The sequence below is a fragment of the Phyllobates terribilis genome, unplaced genomic scaffold (genome assembly GCF_046119375.1).
Source record: "Phyllobates terribilis strain yellow unplaced genomic scaffold, ASM4611937v1 Scaffold_7__3_contigs__length_470593459, whole genome shotgun sequence".
NCBI lineage: Eukaryota > Metazoa > Chordata > Amphibia > Anura > Dendrobatidae > Phyllobates > Phyllobates terribilis.
In genome coordinates, this window is record NW_027362767.1 from 108,869,285 (window position 1) to 108,888,941 (window position 19,657).

The following is a 19,657-nucleotide window of genomic DNA, read 5'->3' on the forward strand; positions in this document are numbered from 1 at the left end:
CTTCTGAAGCCACCATCCACTTGCTGGATGTTAGAAGGACTATCATCTTCTACTTAAGTCAGACTGAGTCCTGGAGACAGGATCAGAGCCTATTTGTGCAATATGGAGGCCCCAACAAAGGGAAGAAAATCTCCAAAAACACGCTGGCAAATTGGATTAAAAAAGCGATTTGTGAGGCCTACAAAAATCAAGATTTACTTCCTCCGGAATTTTTGAAAGCTCATTTCACCAGAGCTATGTCTGCCTCCTGGGCTGAAAAGGCTAGCGCATCCGTTGAGCAGATTTGCAGGGCGGCTACATGGTCATCCTTCCATACCTTTGCTGAATATTATAGATTGGATGTAATGTCAAATAGAGACCTAGCATTTGGAAGGAAAGTCCTTCAGGCGGTTGTCCCTCCCTAAAATTCATTCTTTGGTATTGCTCCAGGTGGTGCTGTCGTGGAGGGGATTGGAGGAAATAGAATTAGTCTTACTGGTAATTTGGTTTCCAAGACCATCCACGACAGAACGGGTAATTCCCACCCTTTCTTGATTTGAGAAAAACTCCTTAGTGTTAATAAATTATTGAAGCATTCATCTTGTGTGGTCCTTAGAAAACACTGGGGATAGTATAGGGGTGGGGCTATTTAACCTCTTGTGTTTCCTGTCCCTAATTAGGATGGGGAGGCAACCTCCAGGTGGTGCTGTCATGGAGGGTCTTAGAAACCGAATTACCGGTAAGACTAATTCTATTTTTTTCTACCTGTCATTAGTGGATCTGATCTGGTCTCTCTCTTGGCGATTTAAATAAGCCACTGCTGTATTGGTGTCAGACAAAATTATGTATTTTCCTGAACTTCATTTTAAAATTACTTTATTGGCTTTTCTGACTGCAGTCAACTGTTTTAAGTTGGAGGGACAGTCTTATTTTGTAATCCCACAGTCTTTGAAAACCAAACCTGTTCAGGTGGGCACCCCAACTTTCTGGACTCCCATGGACTGTACAAGGACCAATGGTAAATACCACAAATGCAACGCCTTTTTAAAGAGGTACTCTGTCTGTCCACCGCTTTGAGTTTAGAACCTTGTAGACAGCCAAAATTTTTGATCCAGATGGTCTCCTCTTGTAGACTGTATTGCCAGGATCTCCCACTGTAGACATCTTGTGTGGAACTGAGCCCACTGTACTGTTGGAATCATGTCAGTTAGGGAAACGAATAAGGACATTGCTACTCTTACTGAGATGTCCTGTTCTTTCTGGACTTTTAGAATCTTTTTAATTTTTTCTAACGAAAGAGAACATTGTTCATGAATATAATCTAAGCCGATGCCCAGAAAAATAAGAACCTGAAGTGGCTCCAGTTTTGATTTTTCTGTTTATTATCCACCCTAATCTTGTCAAGATAGATGAAACTTGTTTGACTGCCCCAGAACTGTCCTTTCCTATCCTATTTCTAAAAAATATAGTCTAAATAAGGCACTATTAAGATGTATTTTTTCCCTTATATAAGATGCCATTTCTGCCACTATTTTGGTAAAGATTCTAGGTGCTAAAGACAACCCCCATAGGGTAGGCACTAGAATTGTATTTGAAGAAGTTCGCCTTCGAATCTCACAACCACTCAGATATTTTAGGTGGTCTGGGTGGACCGGGATGTAGCATATTTTTTATTTATGTACACATATTTTAAGTCTATTACAGCCATAAAGCAAAAGGGGTACATAAGCTTCACTGTAGACTTTAAGGATTCCATTTTGAATTTTTCAGTTTTTATGTAGCAATTCAGGGCTTCTAAATTCATTATCGCTCTGTACAAACCATGTGGTTTATTAGGATCAGGTTGCTGTAAAACTCTTGCTCTTCCTCTGACTACTTACACTACCTGGTTATTTATTCCTACCAGAGTCTCTATCCGGCGTGGGGGATGGGAAGAAATGCTTAACTTGAGGCCTCTGGAAAGAGTATACACTACCCATCGGGTAGCGGGAAGCAAAGCTCATTGATGACAGAAAAGTGTCAATCTTCCTCCTACTGGCAGCTTGGTGTCATTGTGGTTTGGGTTCTCCCCTATAGGTGTTGAGATCATTAACTAGGAATCCCCTACTTTGTCCTCTCTCTCTTCCCAAGAGTAGTCTACCCCATCCACCGTCCTCTGGCTGCTAAACTACGAAAATACCTTCTATATCTATGAAGAGGAGGGGGGGAGTTTTTCTTATCTGCTGCCTTCTCCAAGATCTGATCTAAGACCGTACCAAATACAGTCACTCTGGCAAGGAATGGCAGACAATTTCAAATTTGATTGTAATTCTACTGAACAAATTTTAAGCCATAGTGCTCTGCGTCCTGAGTTTGAAAGGGCACAGGCCCGGGCAGCAAACCTAATACTATCCACTGAATAGCTGCTTTTTGAATAGTGCGTAACGCTCCTAAAAAGTTGCTCTCTGGGACGATTGATTCTTATTTGAGAATCCATTTAACCAGGGACCTTGCTGTCCAGGTGGCCACTATACTTGGTTTGAAAACAGGGGAGCGTGGGAGGCTGCGGCCTAAGAAACATGTCAGCCTTCCTATTTAAAGGATCTTTCAGATATCCCAAATCTTCAAAAGAAAGGGCCACATTTTTTGGAAACCCTAGCAATGGCGACAAAAAATTTCGGGGATTTTTCCCATATATCACACATGTTCCTCAAATGGGAATGTTCTATTGAGTGTACTAGGAATCGAAACCCTCATAACTGTTTTTTTTGATAAGGGAAAGCAGATTTTTATGGACCAGAAACACCCAATGTTTGTGATCTTCCAGGTTAGTAAACATGGAATCTACGCTCTTTAGGAGTCTCCATAGTAGACCGGATGATTTTTTTTTTTTTTTTTTAGTAATTTTCCTGTTTCTTCTACCGGAAAACAAGGTTGACCATATTCCCCATCAGATGAGGATGAATCGGAACAACCTGAGTCAATTAATTCTCCGGACTCCTCTATTTCTTCTTCTGAGCCAACATCTGAAGGCGTATGCTGCAAACCTGAGGAGGTAGAAAGGCCTCGGGTATGCAGATTTTTTCTTTTTACTGTATTCTTAACTTCATCATTCTTCCATCCCATTTTTTATATACATGAACCTCAAAGTCTTTTAGTACAGGATTTGGGTAATGCTTCCCTGCACAAGGCACATTCTTTATTCTTAGTTTTTATCACTGCTTTCTTGGGCTTATCCTGGAAACAATAATCAACATATCTTTAAAAAAGAAGACACTCACCCCATCCTAAGCCCTGGAAAATACTGTGCCAATAGTAGGTTTCGGATCATCTCCATCACCAGGCAAACAAGTATTCTCCATGCTGCACATCCACTGCCAAAAATTTTCACCTCTTATATTTGAGGAGAAGTGGAAGAAGTCATGGCTGCCGGTGTTTAAATGCAAATTCCTTGTTTCCGGTCTCATCCTCCGAATCCGGAAGCGACCGGTGAGCCTGTGCGCATGTGTCGGCCTCATCACTGCAACGTCTGACGTCATGCCCGGCCTCCCCTCTGAACCTGGAATCAGCCGGGCCCGTGCATGCGCCACTGGTTAACCTGGCACCATTTGAATATGCGCCCCTTCTCGGCTCAGTCTTCCAAACCTGGAAACGGCCCAGCGTGAACATCAGAAAAAGCTCTGGGTGTAAAGGCCTTGGGAGAATAGCGCCCCCAATCTTAGGACAGCTCTCCGGCTGCCAGGACATCACAGGGTTTGCCAACCACCAGGAGAAATCTCCCCAGGTATGTTTTTTTCTTCTTCCCAGACCATAGGTATTTTCTTCCAGAAACGGGAAACCACATTGGGGCAAATGGAGAGGTACCGCCCCTTTTATTTCGGTAGGTTTCCTGTTCCTGGAGGCGGATACTCTCTCGGTATGGTGCTGTCATGGTGAAGGGAAAATTAGAAGATGGCTACTAAGAATGTTAAAAATGTTTATTTTTTTGTTTTGTTTCTCAAATTAGGAAGGAAAAAAAAAAACTCCTTGTGGTTAGTGCCTCTTAAGGATCAAATGGGTTTCATCATAACATGCAGGAGTTTATTTCAAGAATAAAATAAAAATATAGACTTTTCTGCATAATTTCATCTATATAAAACAGAACTACACTATGCTAGTTAATGCGGAGTTAACATAAATACACATTTTAATATTCTCCCTTGAAGAGACGTTTCATATAAACAAATATAGAAATTATTTACAAAAATATCTTATTACCTGTCATGACGTATATAGGATGTGTCAATCAATGCAAATGTATACAGGTACACCATTTAATATTTATTATATGCATTTTATATACATTATTTTTCAAACAACCGTCTGCTTATTTTGTGGTACAATCTTTAAAAATTTGTCGATTTGCAGTCTGTAAAAGAAAAAAAAAAAAAACCCTTATAAAAAAGGCGCAAACTCTTTTCTGTTGTGGAAGACTAGAAAAAAAAATTATGTAAAATTGTTTTAGTCATGCAGAACACAAATTAAAATCTTGTCAGTATCAGAAACTGATTAACGGTGGAAGGAGAAAAAAAAAATAAAAATAATAAGACGACAAGTCTGAGAAGTAACTGATGAGAATCCAAAAGGTTAAACTACAAAATAAAAAATGCAGGGAGATTTTATTTTGACCTTTATGGTGTTGCTCCTATGAGGTCAAACATATTTAAAGTGCAAAAATTGCAGTTTGTTGACCTGTCATTTTTGGCGTATCTTTTCGCAATGGCAATTTCGCCTTGCTCCGTATTCAGTCTGATATTTTTTTTTGGGATGAGGAAGGGGAAAGCTCCTGGTATTAAATATCCTATTAATGAAATAATGGCCTTCAGTCATTGTTCAAAAAAACTTGTGTCCCACAAATAATGCAAGTCCTGTGTCACACGAACAAAAAACAAATATAAAGCTGAAATAAATAACATTAAGCTGTTGGAACTTCGCTGGGAAACTTTTTCTGGATAAATTAACTCGTAAATAAAGTAAACATACAAAATATCACACAGTGATAGAATGCTGTATTTGTTACAAAGGGGTGGGGGTGCGATGATGAGAGCAAATGGAACCCCTCTTGCCAGTTAAGAAAAAAAACAAAGAATAAAGTAAGAAACTAGTTAGTGTGTAGCCACCCAGTTCTGTTTTACCTAACGCCAGATTTTCTGGCAGCGTCACCGACTTCTGGCTTTAAAAAGGGATCCAGGGGACAATAAGAAAGAAAAAAAATGTCTATATATAAAAGCCAACAAATTTTAAAAAAAGAGAGAAAAAAAAAAAGAACAAATGTGATTGTGAAAAAAAAAAAAAAAAAAGAAATACACAATTAAAATTAATTTCGTTCTCGGGTATGTACTATCCTGATAAAAACACTGCAATTCTGTGACAACTTAAAAAGCATAAAACCAATAGTCAGGTTCAAACAGGTATATATGCAGGACTAATGTTAAAAAATATATAGTAACACACTAGCATTGTCCAAGAAAAAGGAAAAAAAAGGGAAAAAAAAAAGAAAAAGTAAAATCCCTTCATTGGTTGCCAGACATGAATTCTTCAATGCCAGCTATTAAAACAAAAAGCTACATTTTATCAAGATATTGCGATCTGAACTGGGTAGAATAGTGCGGAAGCCACTTCCTTGCTACTTTTCTAGTCCTATGAAGTTCCAGGGAAATTGTGATTAAGGGGCTTAATGATCCTCTATTGCATTGTAACTGCTTGACGTGAGTAAACGACTTTATAGACTACGGTATATTCAGACGTCGAGAAGAGGTTGCATGTCTTCCCCGCTAGTTGAGCTCGAGTCACAATATTTGGGCACCCAGGACCTGAAATTGAAAGTACAAGGCGCAAAAAGAAAATAGCCAAAAATTAGATTAAAATGTTTTTATCTTTTTCTTCATCTGGATTGTAGAAGAAAGATATTTATAGTATATATAATGTAGGACAGACCCCCCTCTGCAGGGGCTGTGAATACTGGTTACTGTGAGAACGGAGGGAACAGAGTACAGTAATTAGAGCCCTGGACAGAGCCCTCCTGATGAATGAGAAGATGAGGGGAGCGCCAGCTGTGCGGTAACCAGTATCTACCTAGCCTGCAGAAGGAGCCATCTTGTAGTGTCGGCGCTGGAGAAAACTCCTCTTGGCAGTGATGTAATAAGGACTTGTTTCTTTAAATACCGCAAGTGACTCCATTTTTGTTCCAAAATGCACTTGTGGCACCGTGAAAGCACAAGGTAAGGGGAGAAGTATGGAAGGGTCACACGAAAACCTTGGCCAGCGCATCGGCTCCAGCACTGGCGATGAACGCTTTGGATGGGTGAAAGGCAACATCGTATATTGACTCGTCCAACTTCTTGCGATGGGCAGTAATCTCCTGTACACACGTTTTGCTGTCCAGATTCCACAAGCGAATAGAGCTGTCATGGCCTGCAGGAGAAATGCACACCAGGGGGATGGATTACTAGTTACCGCAAGTAGTAGAAGGTGGCATCTATTAGAAGAGGAACAATTTATGAATAAGAGGGGCATCATGCACAATATGGCAGCACACTAAGGTGGCGGGTTTTATCATTTACTCAGGGGCATCATGCACAATATGGCAGCACACTAAGGTGGCGGGGTTTATCATTCACTCAGGGGCATCATGCACAATATGGCAGCACACTAAGGTGGCGGGTTTTATCATTTACTCAGGGGCATCATGCACAATATGGCAGCACACCAAGGTGGCGGGGTTTTATCATTCACTCAGGGGCATCATGCACAATATGGCAGCACACTAAGGTGGCGGGGTTTATCATTCACTCAGGGGCATCATGCACAATATGGCAGCACACTAAGGTGGCGGGTTTTATCATTTACTCAGGGGCATCATGCACAATATGGCAGCACACTAAGGTGGCGGGTTTTATCATTCACTCAGGGGCATCATGCACAATATGGCAGCACACTAAGGTGGTGGGGTTTTATTCACTCAGGGGCATCATGCACAATATGGCAGCACACTAAGGTGGTGGGGTTTTATCATTCACTCAGGGGCATCATGCACAATATGGCAGCACACTAAGGTGGCGGGTTTTATCATTCACTCAGGGGCATCATGCACAATATGGCAGCACACTAAGGTGGCGGGGTTTATCATTCACTCAGGGGCATCATGCACAATATGGCAGCACACTATGGTGGCGGGTTTTATCATTTACTCAGGGGCATCATGCAAAATATGGCAGCACACTAAGGTGGCGGGTTTTATCATTCACTCAGGGGCATCATGCACAATATGGCAGCACACTAAGGTGGTGGGGTTTTATCATTCACTCAGGGGCATCATGCACAATATGGCAGCACACCAAGGTGGCGAGGTTTTATCATTCACTCAGGATCATCATGCACAATATGGCAGCACACTAAGGTGGCGGGGTTTTATCATTCACTCAGGATCATCATGCACAATATGGCAGCACACCAAGGTGGCAGGTTTTATCATTCATTCAGGGGCATCATGCACAATATGGCAGCACACTAAGGTGGCGGGGTTTTATCATTCACTCAGGGGCATCATGCACAATATGGCAGCACACCAAGGTGGCAGGTTTTATCATTCACTCAGGATCATCATGCACAATATGGCAGCACACTAAGGTGGCGGGTTTTATCATTCACTCAGGGGCATCATGCACAATATGGCAGCACACTAAGGTGGCGGGTTTTATCATTCACTCAGGGGCATCATGCACAATATGGCAGCACACTAAGGTGGTGGGGTTTTATTCACTCAGGGGCATCATGCACAATATGGCAGCACACTAAGGTGGCGGGGTTTATCATTCACTCAGGGGCATCATGCACAATATGGCAGCACACTATGGTGGCGGGTTTTATCATTTACTCAGGGGCATCATGCAAAATATGGCAGCACACTAAGGTGGCGGGTTTTATCATTCACTCAGGGGCATCATGCACAATATGGCAGCACACTAAGGTGGTGGGGTTTTATCATTCACTCAGGGGCATCATGCACAATATGGCAGCACACCAAGGTGGCGAGGTTTTATCATTCACTCAGGATCATCATGCACAATATGGCAGCACACTAAGGTGGCGGGGTTTTATCATTCACTCAGGATCATCATGCACAATATGGCAGCACACCAAGGTGGCAGGTTTTATCATTCATTCAGGGGCATCATGCACAATATGGCAGCACACTAAGGTGGCGGGGTTTTATCATTCACTCAGGGGCATCATGCACAATATGGCAGCACACCAAGGTGGCAGGTTTTATCATTCACTCAGGATCATCATGCACAATATGGCAGCACACTAAGGTGGCGGGTTTTATCATTCACTCAGGGGCATCATGCACAATATGGCAGCACACTAAGGTGGCAGGTTTTATCATTCATTCAGGGGCATCATGCACAATATGGCAGCACACTAAGGTGGCGGGTTTTATCATTCACTCAGGGGCATCATGCACAATATGGCAGCACACCAAGGTGGCGAGGTTTTATCATTCACTCAGGGGCATCATGCACAATATGGCAGCACACTAAGGTGGTGGGGTTTTATCATTCACTCAGGGGCATCATGCACAATATGGCAGCACACTAAGGTGGCGGGGTTTTATCATTCACTCAGGGGCATCATGCACAATATGGCAGCACACTAAGGTGGCGGGTTTTATCATTCACTCAGGGGCATCATGCACAATATGGCAGCACACCAAGGTGGCGAGGTTTTATCATTCACTCAGGGGCATCATGCACAATATGGCAGCACACTAAGGTGGTGGGGTTTTATCATTCACTCAGGGGCATCATGCACAATATGGCAGCACACTAAGGTGGCGGGTTTTATCATTCACTCAGGGGCATCATGCACAATATGGCAGCACACCAAGGTGGCGGGGTTTTATCATTCACTCAGGGGCATCATGCACAATATGGCAGCACACTAAGGTGGCGGGGTTTTATCATTCACTCAGGGGCATCATGCACAATATGGCAGCACACTAAGGTGGCAGGTTTTATCATTCACTCAGGGGCATCATGCACAATATGGCAGCACACTAAGGTGGCGGGTTTTATCATTCACTCAGGGGCATCATGCACAATATGGCAGCACACCAAGGTGGCAGGTTTTATCATTCACTCAGGATCATCATGCACAATATGGCAGCACACTAAGGTGGCGGGTTTTATCATTCACTCAGGGGCATCATGCACAATATGGCAGCACACCAAGGTGGCAGGTTTTATCATTCATTCAGGGGCATCATGCACAATATGGCAGCACACTAAGGTGGCGGAGTTTTATCATTCACTCAGGGGCATCATGCACAATATGGCAGCACACTAAGGTGGCAGGTTTTATCATTCACTCAGGGGCATCATGCACAATATGGCAGCACGCTAAGGTGGCGGAGTTTTATCATTCACTCAGGGGCATCATGCACAATATGGCAGCACACTAAGGTGGCGGAGTTTTATCATTCACTCAGGGGCATCATGCACAATATGGCAGCACACTAAGGTGGTGGGGTTTTATCATTCACTCAGGGGCATCATGCACAATATGGCAGCACACTAAGGTGGCGGGTTTTATCATTCATTCAGGATCATCATGCACAATATGGCAGCACACTAAGGTGGTGGGGTTTTATCATTCACTCAGGGGCATCATGCACAATATGGCAGCACACTAAGGTGGCGGAGTTTTATCATTCACTCAGGGGCATCATGCACAATATGGCAGCACACTAAGGTGGCGGGGTTTTATCATTCATTCAGGATCATCATGCACAATATGGCAGCACACTAAGGTGGCGGGTTTTATCATTCATTCAGGATCATCATGCACAATATGGCAGCACACTAAGGTGGTGGGGTTTTATCATTCATTCAGGATCATCATGCACAATAAGGCAGCACACTAAGATGGTGGGGTTTTATCATTCACTCAGGGGCATCATGCACAATATGGCAGCACACTAAGGTGGCGGAGTTTTATCATTCACTCAGGGGCATCATGCACAATATGGCAGCACACTAAGGTGGCGGAGTTTTATCATTCACTCAGGGGCATCATGCACAATATGGCAGCACGCTAAGGTGGCGGAGTTTTATCATTCACTCAGGGGCATCATGCACAATATGGCAGCACACTAAGGTGGCGGAGTTTTATCATTCACTCAGGGGCATCATGCACAATATGGCAGCACACTAAGGTGGCGGAGTTTTATCATTCACTCAGGGGCATCATGCACAATATGGCAGCACACTAAGGTGGCGGAGTTTTATCATTCATTCAGGATCATCATGCACAATAAGGCAGCACACTAAGGTGGCGGGTTTTATCATTCACTCAGGGGCATCATGCACAATATGGCAGCACACTAAGGTGGCGGGTTTTATCATTCATTCAGGATCATCATGCACAATATGGCAGCACACTAAGGTGGCGGAGTTTTATCATTCACTCAGGGGCATCATGCACAATATGGCAGCACACTAAGGTGGCGGAGTTTTATCATTCACTCAGGGGCATCATGCACAATATGGCAGCACACTAAGGTGGCGGGGTTTATCATTCACTCAGGGGCATCATGCACAATATGGCAGCACACTAAGGTGGCGGGTTTTATCATTCATTCAGGATCATCATGCACAATAAGGCAGCACACTAAGGTGGCGGGTTTTATCATTCACTCAGGGGCATCATGCACAATATGGCAGCACACTAAGGTGGCGGGTTTTATCATTCATTCAGGATCATCATGCACAATATGGCAGCACACTAAGGTGGCGGAGTTTTATCATTCACTCAGGGGCATCATGCACAATATGGCAGCACACTAAGGTGGCGGAGTTTTATCATTCACTCAGGGGCATCATGCACAATATGGCAGCACACTAAGGTGGCGGAGTTTTATCATTCACTCAGGGGCATCATGCACAATATGGCAGCACACTAAGGTGGCGGAGTTTTATCATTCACTCAGGGGCATCATGCACAATAAGGCAGCACACTAAGGTGGCGGAGTTTTATCATTCACTCAGGGGCATCATGCACAATATGGCAGCACGCTAAGGTGGCGGAGTTTTATCATTCACTCAGGGGCATCATGCACAATATGGCAGCACACTAAGGTGGCAGAGTTTTATCATTCACTCAGGGGCATCATGCACAATATGGCAGCACGCTAAGGTGGCGGGTTTTATCATTCACTTTATGACACGTTTCAGGCTGTCAAAAAATCTCAACACATTGTATACAGCACAGTTGCACAAAAATTGGACAACTCTGTCCTTTCACGCTGCACCAAGCGCTTTTAGAAAGATGTGAGTGGGGATTACCACAGCGATCAGGGTCAACCATCAGGCACCACATTTACAATTCTATACACAAAGACTCATGAAGCCGGCATAGCTTTCATGTTCTGGTGCACGACTCGATAAGATCTTCCCTACAGCTCCGCGGTCTGGACTTGCATAGAGCCTTGTGCACACAAGCTAAAGCGTCACTTATATAAAATTCTAGTAAATCAGATAACTTACTTCCGGACATTAGGTAAATTCCATTAGGATCCACTGCAAGGCTAGTAACAGCGTCCAGGTGGGCAACCATTGAATGAATGGTCTTCCCTGAAAAACAAAAGAAATGAGGCCATGATCACCAGAAGGTTATGATGCGGCTTTAAGCATTTAAGGAGTTGTCCAGTGTACTTAGATAATGATGGCTTATCCTTAGGTCATCAACATCAGTTTGGCAAGGGTCGCACCGAGCTGATGCCGGCATGGCTCTGTACACTAAGGAGTGGCCATTCTCCGGTACAACAGATGAGCTCCTATTCACTTATATCTGCAGACAGATAAGGGTCTCATCAGATATTAAAGACCTATTCTCAGGTCATCCACACCTAAGCAGTAGACAACCCCTTTAATCTATGAATGGTCACTATAAAACCGCTAAACGAGTATCCACACAGCCTGAACACTATGCAATACAGTAAATGGAGAACTATGTGAGGTTACAGCAAGGATTATTCCAATGTCAAACCTGAAAACTAATAACATGGACCATAGCCATGAAGGTCAGATTTCAAGCTTTTGCACTGGTTTACTGAAAAGGAACAGCGATGGTATAAAAGGGTCAGGATCTGAAATACACCTTGTATTGCCTAATGTAATATATGCAGCTTGAATAGTTTAGTAACGTTCATCTATAAATCAGGCCTTAACAGATATCGGACACTCCAGCTGCTGTATACATCAGTCGACCGTGTACATGGGTACAAGTTTGGGGCTCAATAAATACTAGGTAACCACTATTCTGAAATACAGATGTTCAATGCCCGTGACCGACCAAGACCTATTGTCCACCATGGTTTTGCAGATTAAAACTTCATTCACATGAGGTTTTGATGTTGCAGATTTTCTGCATCATTTCCGCACCAATTAAGTAAAAATAGGTTACTTGCATTTTTTTTAAAAAAATATGTGACATAAAAAAAACTCATGGTGGGAACATAGCCTTGTAGGGCTGAATATGGCGTTGCATTTAACCACATCACGACTGCCTCGCGAGATCGCCCTTTATGGGTCCTGAAAACCGTAATGGTTTTCTACTCTACCTTAAAATTGTAGTAGTTTTCAACAGTACAGGCGGAATAAGCCTCCATATACAGAGGACCAGATCTCACTTATTACAAGAAAAAAAAAAAAACATGTTTCCGCTAGTAAAGAAAAAAAGGAGAGCTCACCGGACTTGTTGTCAAAAAATTTTATGTGCCTATCCTCATAGGCAGCAATGGTAACAGATAGAGTAGGGTGACTCACAACCTTGTTTATGTGGCCACTAAACGGGATACCTGTAAAACAATACAAACAGATATAGACATGAATCAGTGTAATCATTTATTACTGAAATTACAGAGTTCAATAACATATTATATGGATAAACATACACATTATATACATACATTTGAGAAAATGTCAAAATGGGATGAGGGGAGGAACAGGAGGCATCATACTGAGAAACTGAGCACCTTATAGGGTCCACTGTCTAAACCTTAAACACAAACACCTATCTGAATAATACATTCTATTGTAGGGGTACTCATGTTATTTAATTGCTTTAGTTAGACAACGTGGAAATACGAGAAGAGTCAACTCCTAACATCCCAGTCGCTCTCTCCAGTTTATTGATTTCTATTTGGAAGTCATCTGCGTACCTCTCAGCTCCTGAAATCTCATCAGTCCTTCTTCCCACATCCCCCTTGCTTGTTTAATGGAACGATTACCTCAATATACAATTATCGTGCTAATAGTGGAAATGCAGAACTACTGTGAATGTGCAGTAGCAGCATCGAGCTCCTGACCATAACTGTCACTCAATGAGTGCCCTCACCCCAATGCAACCAAAAAGTAAGGAGACTGCACAGATCTGAGCTGCTCAAGAGACAAATTGAGAATACCCCTTTAATGTCGTGTCCTGGACACCAGAAAATCTCAATTTCATAACATCACTGAAAGAGTAAAATACTTACTAGAATCAGAAGGTGGAGACAACTGCAGCAGGGACTGAGAGGTCTCAAGATCATAAACCACAATACAGCCAGAGGTGAAAGAGGCAATGGCGTGGGCTGGCTCACAGCCTATAAAATCCACTGATGTGGGGATGCCATGTTCTAATGAGGACAAAATAAAGTAAATTATTTGTGACAATGTTATTTTATTATTCTCCAAGTGTACGTAAGACCACATCATTTGATTTGTGATGGCCAAACTTGCCATAGCATGAATCAGAGCTTGGCTACACAATATACTTATTACTATTAAATATACTTTAAAGATCTAGCACTGCTCTACATGATTGACAGGGCTCTCCCTATGACAGATGCGGTAGTATTTTAGGAAGAAAGGCACTTTTTTATTTGGAATCCTGGACAACCACTATAAGGTGTTATCTACCGTATTTTTCGGACTATAAGACGCACGGACCTTAAGACACACCTAGGTTTTAGAGGAGGAAAAAAAAAAAAGTAAGCAAAAAATGTGTTCATGATGCACTTTTAAGGGGGAGGGGGGGTCTTCTGCTGACACTGGTATAGGGGTAATGTCCCCCAATTCTGACAATATCCCTCCTTCCTTTTATACGTGGTCCCCATGCCTACCCTGGTATGCATGTCCCCCCCCCCAGCTTTACCCTGGTATGTATGGCCCCCTCATCTTTATCCAAGTAATCCCCATCATGCCGCACATAAAAAAATAAAATAAAACACTCCTACTCACCTTTCTTCTCTCCTCCAGCGCCGCATCCTGTCTGCCCGCACTGATCTCTCCCTATGAGCCGCGCATGACGTCACTGCCATGCACAGCTCACAAGGAGAGATCAGCTGCCAGAAGTCACTGCTCCCCACGCCGGGACTGTGTGCGCGGGAGCAGTGACTTCATGCTCCTTCATAGCCGGTACACAGGGTAGCCACAGCGCGGCTCCTGCTGCTGCCGGGCTATTGCGTGTGCCTGCTTATTAAAGGGCATGAATATACACCCTCTCCCCACGCCCATGTGCGTGGAGAGAGGTTGAATATTCATGCCCTTTAACAGCGAACACAGGCAATTCCGGCAGCAGCAGGAGCCGTGCTGCAACTACACTGTGTGCCGTTATTAAGGAGCATAAATACTCACTGCTCCCCACGCCCATGGGGAGCAGTGAATATTCATTTTCTTTAGCAGCGGGGACAGTGTAGGCAGCAGCGGGAGGCTGCTGCCTCCTGTGCCCCGCTCCTCCACACACACGTGTGTGTGTGTGTGTGTGTGTGTGTGTGTGTGTGTGTGTGTGTGTGTGTATGTATGTATGTATGTATGTATGTATGTATGTATGTATATACCCCTCCCCCAAACATTCGGACTATAAGACGCACCCCCATTTTCCTCCAAAATTTTGGAGGAAAAAAGTGCGTCTTATAGTCCAAAAAATACGGTAAGTAGAAAGTTGATCCAGGGATATGTGTGATGCCTTTTTACTATATGTGACAGATAAAAGCTAAGTAGCATAGACCTTTCTCTGGCTCAGCTAAGGTTTTTAAACTAAGGTTAACAGACAAATTGGAGGGGAAAAATAAATAAATAAATTCAGCTACTTACCTTTGTTTCCATTGTATGTACCAATACACGGCACACTCTCCGGTGGATTCCATAATCGAACCGTTCCATCAGCTGAGCAAGAGAGTAATCTGTCTTTCACACCACTGTGAGCCAAGCTCCATACGGCGTCTGTGTGACCAACCAATGTGCCCGCAAGAACACTAGGATCTGGGAGACAGAAAGTGGTTACGGTATCGTAAAACACTACAGAATTGTAGCATGCAGCTAAAAGGTCCTTTAGCATCTAGACGAATGTATACCCAAAATACAGACTATAAGTAAACGCAGCGCTGGCTGGGGGCAGAGACCAGGTCACTGTGTAGCTTTAACAATTAAACTGTATTTATCTAAGAAAGGTGAACATATAGAAGGTGTTGTAAACCCAGAGTAGATGTTGAACATACCATATGTATCATATGGGTCTACATTTGGGCTTAGCATCTTCCACCACTGTATTGTAGAGTCTATTCCTCCGCTGTAGCAGTGTTCTCCACTAGAGCTTATCACCAGGGAGAGGACCGGACCCCTAGAGGAAAAAAAGGGAGATAAAAGCATGAAAAATATGTCCTTAGAGGAAGTTAAGGCCCCGTCACACTTAGCGACGCTGCAGCGATCCCGACAACGATACGACCTGTCAGGGATCGTTGCTGCGTCGCTATGTGGTCGCTGGTGAGCTGTCAAACAGGCAGGCTCACCAACGATCAGGGGAGCAGCGATATCGTGGAAAGAATCTTTCCACGATGTCCTGCTCCTGGTTACCAGCCTGCTGAAGCAGGAGCAGGCTGGTAACTATGGTAAACAGCGGGTTACTAGGGGCACACGCGCACCTAGTAACCCGTTGTTTATCATGGTTACCACTCTGCTACGGTGAGCGGGAGGTTACCGCTCACTTTAGCAGGCTCGTAACCATGACAAACAGCGGGTTACTAGGAGCGCGTGTGCCCCTAGTAACCCGATGTTTATCATGGTTACCAGCCTGATCGCTGCTCCCGCTGGTCACACACAGCGATGTGTGCTGACCAGCGGGAGGGCAACGACCAAAAAATGGTCCAGGACATTCTGCAGCTATCAGCGACCTCACAGCAGGGTCACACATAGCGACATCGCTGGTGAGGTCGGTGTTGCATCACCAAAACCGTGACACAGCAGCGATCTCGCTATGTGAGACGGGGGCTTTAGGAGAATACAGTCTCAGATGAGAAACACATGGCAAGTTACAAAGTAACTATTTTCATTTAACAAAATGTATGCTAAAACGCAAAAGCCGTGTGTAAAAAATCAAGTACACCACATAAATCAATAGCAGCAATAGCTGTGAGGGATTTTATGCCACTCTTCCCAACAATGTTGCTTAAATGGGACCCAAGCTTCAATAAGAGTTATAAAAAAAAAAAAAAAAAAAAAAGGGGTATGTTCTTTTTACACTACGAAAACTTACATGTGAGCTCTGAAAGTATAGATGGGTTCCACATCGAACGAGGCACTCCTGAAGGTAGAAACAGATCCATTTATTAGGAGTGGTTTTGACTTGTACTTTCTTAGATGAGGTTACAATCTAGCAGACAGACTCACTTTTTGGCAGGGACTGTTTTCTGCAAGTTCCACAATTTCAGGGTGTGATCTTCAGATGCCGTTACCAGCACAGGCTCAACTGGGTGAAATGCTAAAGCTCGCACTCCATCAAAGTGACTTCGCAGGGTGTATTTGTGGTTCCAGGTTTTCCTAAATGCATCCTTGTTTGACGGCATCTTTAAAATAAAATAAATCAATTAAGTTTATCAATTATGCAACATTTCAGATGTGCCCTAATGTCTTCATAAAGCTTATAGACCACATTCAGCAGGATCCCAGTGTGAACCAGGTTGTCCCCATGTGTAAATGTGTGGCATCATGTCTATCTAACCAATCTTTTTTTTTGAAAAAAGACAAAACTGTGGGAGGATTTTCGTGCTTCAGATCACCCTGTCCACAATAAAATAACAGATTTAAATAACTAGTAAAAATCTGAACTCCTGATACTGCCTCTTTTTTCCGTTTTGCACTGCATCTTTCCACTGCAGATATAACTGTTGTTTCCTCTGTCAGGCACTATGTGAAATCTGTTTTTGGGAGTTTCTTCAGTCTTCTCTGTGCTAAGTGTGCTTTCACCACTCCTTCCCGGATGCTGCCAATTATATTTCAGCAGCAAGACTACAAGATCAGCTGGCAAACTGATTGGCAGCGACTGGGAGGGTGAGAAGACGCTGAAGAAACGCCCAGTTGGACTAGACGACAGATTTCACATACTGCGCTCCAGAAGCAACAAATGAATATCTCTGCAATGCCGACACTTATCGCAAAACAGTAAAGAGAGGCAGAATCTGGGCAACTCGGATTTTTTTTTCTTTAACAAGGCATTTAACTCAGTTTTTTGGAGCAATTGACAGGTCCTCTTTAACCACATGCAAATCATTATTTTATTTTTTTGCTTTTTATGAATATATTTTTAATAAAAAAAATTACTTTTAAAGGCTGTCACACTTGGGTGTGGGGGGAATCTAAAGACAGAAGTCAACTTGAGTAATATATATTAAGAGGAATGCCTTTTAATAAATTTGGGACATTTTAGACTGTCTATGCACACTAAAAGCCATAGTAAATCTGTCACCTCACTACACCCCTTGATCTAATGTTGATCACTTTTCAGAAAAGAGGTGAAAGTAGCGTTAATACTTTTTTTCTACCTTGGAACTTGAACATGTGATTGATCACTTCTAGACAAACAAATGCTTCTATACGGCAAAGGATTACACAGGCCAGTGCTATTCTGACACTCGTTGCTAATGGTGAGGACTCAGCCCATGATCCTGCGTCATAGATTACCAGCATGAAGCACCTTATTGCAGGACGAATACAATTAACACTGTCAACAATCTCTGCCTGCAATGCTGGATACAGATTAAGGGAAGAGCTCCACAAATATAAAATAGAAATTCTTATTAATCAATCAATAAAAACAATCAAAAGAAAACAATAGATCAAAATTAAAAAGGCCCAAAGTTAATACTCAACATATAACGGATACAAAGTTAATACTCAACATATAACTGATAGCCTATTATAGCATAAATGGTAAACATCAAAAACCCCTTTTAACACTTAACCATTTATGTTGTCTAATCTATGGGAATGGTCTCTATGGTATCATATAAGAAAAGTGTGATCTAAAGTGAGCTAAGGACTGGCCCTACATGTAGATCCCATACATTGTGCATAACCTATAAAGCAAAATGTTTGAGAAGTATTGGGGAGATGGTATATATCTGACAGGCAATAAGTGCATAAAAAGAATCTGTGATCCAGGGCAGGACGCAGTCCCCTACACCCCGACGCGCGTTTCGCCCGCTAGCTTCTTTTAGGGGTGTTTTTTTTATCTTTTTCTTTCGATTATTTTTATTAATTAATAAAAATTACTATTTTATATTTATGGATCTCTTCTTTACTCTGTATCCAGTATTGCAGGCAGAGTTGGTTGACTATGATATTGTTTGAAATGCCATACTTTGCATACCTAATTCCTTCTTTGATACTAGATACAATTTACACTGCAGTATTGATCATTGTTCCTCAAATATTCCTACACAAATGTGTTTTAATCTCTTCATTCCAGTAAACCTTCACACTTACATCATAACTGTAGTCTGAATCATTAGTCACAGTGAGGTCGGCTAGTTCCCCAAGCCCCAGAACACTCTCAAGAACATCATCTGATCCCATGATGAAGGTCTTCCCACCTCCAGAGGGAAAGGATATGGGCTCGGCTATAAAAAACAAAAAACACATCAATACGCAATAGGATTATTTTCAAAAATTCCAATAATATCCAAAAAACAAGATGTATGACAACAACTGAAAGAACATCACATTCCACTCCAATAGACTTGACAGTGTTACTGCATCGTGTTCTGCCCCTGAGGGATGCGTACCTTCCTCTGCCCTCCCACCTTCATGATCTGTTATTCTGGTTGGTGAACGGGCAGGACTCAGGATGCCTGGAGGGATGCGGGACAGTTCCTCATCACCCAGGTCTGCAATCATATCGTGCAATTTCGTCCGGTTAACCCCTGAAAAGTAATCGCAGTGGTTCTTGAAAAGATCTTCCCTTCTTTTACATATTCTCCATCTAGTTCTCCATTATATTTGTCATTTAAAGCTTTGACAATTTTTTTTTATTATTTCCTCATAATCCTAAGTATCGAAAAAGAGGACCAATTTTTTATTTTTTTTTAAATTGCTTATTTCAAAAAAGTTGTTAAAAATGGGTCTTCCAGATGGAGTTTTTTTTTTTTTTTTTTTTTTTTTTATAAACAAAGAAAAGCAAAACCCGGCTCTTCTAAACTCACCCTCCCCGGATTCAGAGTCTCCGCTACTGCTCCTGGTGTCAGTTACGTGAGCACTGCAGCCAAACAGTGAGCACTGCAGCCAAACAGTGAGCACAACGGGAGTGGCTTATGCCGTCTACTTGGGCAGAGCTGTGAGCTTGG

General features: G+C 42.7%; 1 protein-coding gene across 8 annotated transcripts in view; it reads right to left on the reverse strand.

Annotated features, from left to right (window-relative positions):
* Positions 1-5,279: 5,279 nt before the first annotated feature.
* STRN3 (striatin 3) overlaps positions 5,280-19,657 on the reverse strand; it is a 54,657-nt gene continuing 40,279 nt past the window's right edge. For 4 of the 8 annotated variants that reach the window (XM_073639060.1, XM_073639061.1, XM_073639058.1 and 1 more), the window contains 10 exons: positions 19,100-19,237; positions 18,801-18,934; positions 16,707-16,882; positions 16,573-16,620; positions 15,539-15,660; positions 15,135-15,302; positions 13,535-13,675; positions 12,749-12,856; positions 11,544-11,630; positions 5,280-6,411 (listed from right to left, as the gene is read on the reverse strand). In XM_073639060.1, coding sequence (XP_073495161.1) covers positions 6,242-6,411; positions 11,544-11,630; positions 12,749-12,856; positions 13,535-13,675; positions 15,135-15,302; positions 15,539-15,660; positions 16,573-16,620; positions 16,707-16,882; positions 18,801-18,934; positions 19,100-19,237 — 1,292 coding nt within the window. In that variant the 3' untranslated portion in view covers positions 5,280-6,241. The remainder of the gene's footprint in view (positions 6,412-11,543; positions 11,631-12,748; positions 12,857-13,534; positions 13,676-15,134; positions 15,303-15,538; positions 15,661-16,572; positions 16,621-16,706; positions 16,883-18,800; positions 18,935-19,099; positions 19,238-19,657) is intronic. The other 4 variants (XM_073639063.1, XM_073639066.1, XM_073639064.1 and 1 more) reach the window with 1 other exon arrangement.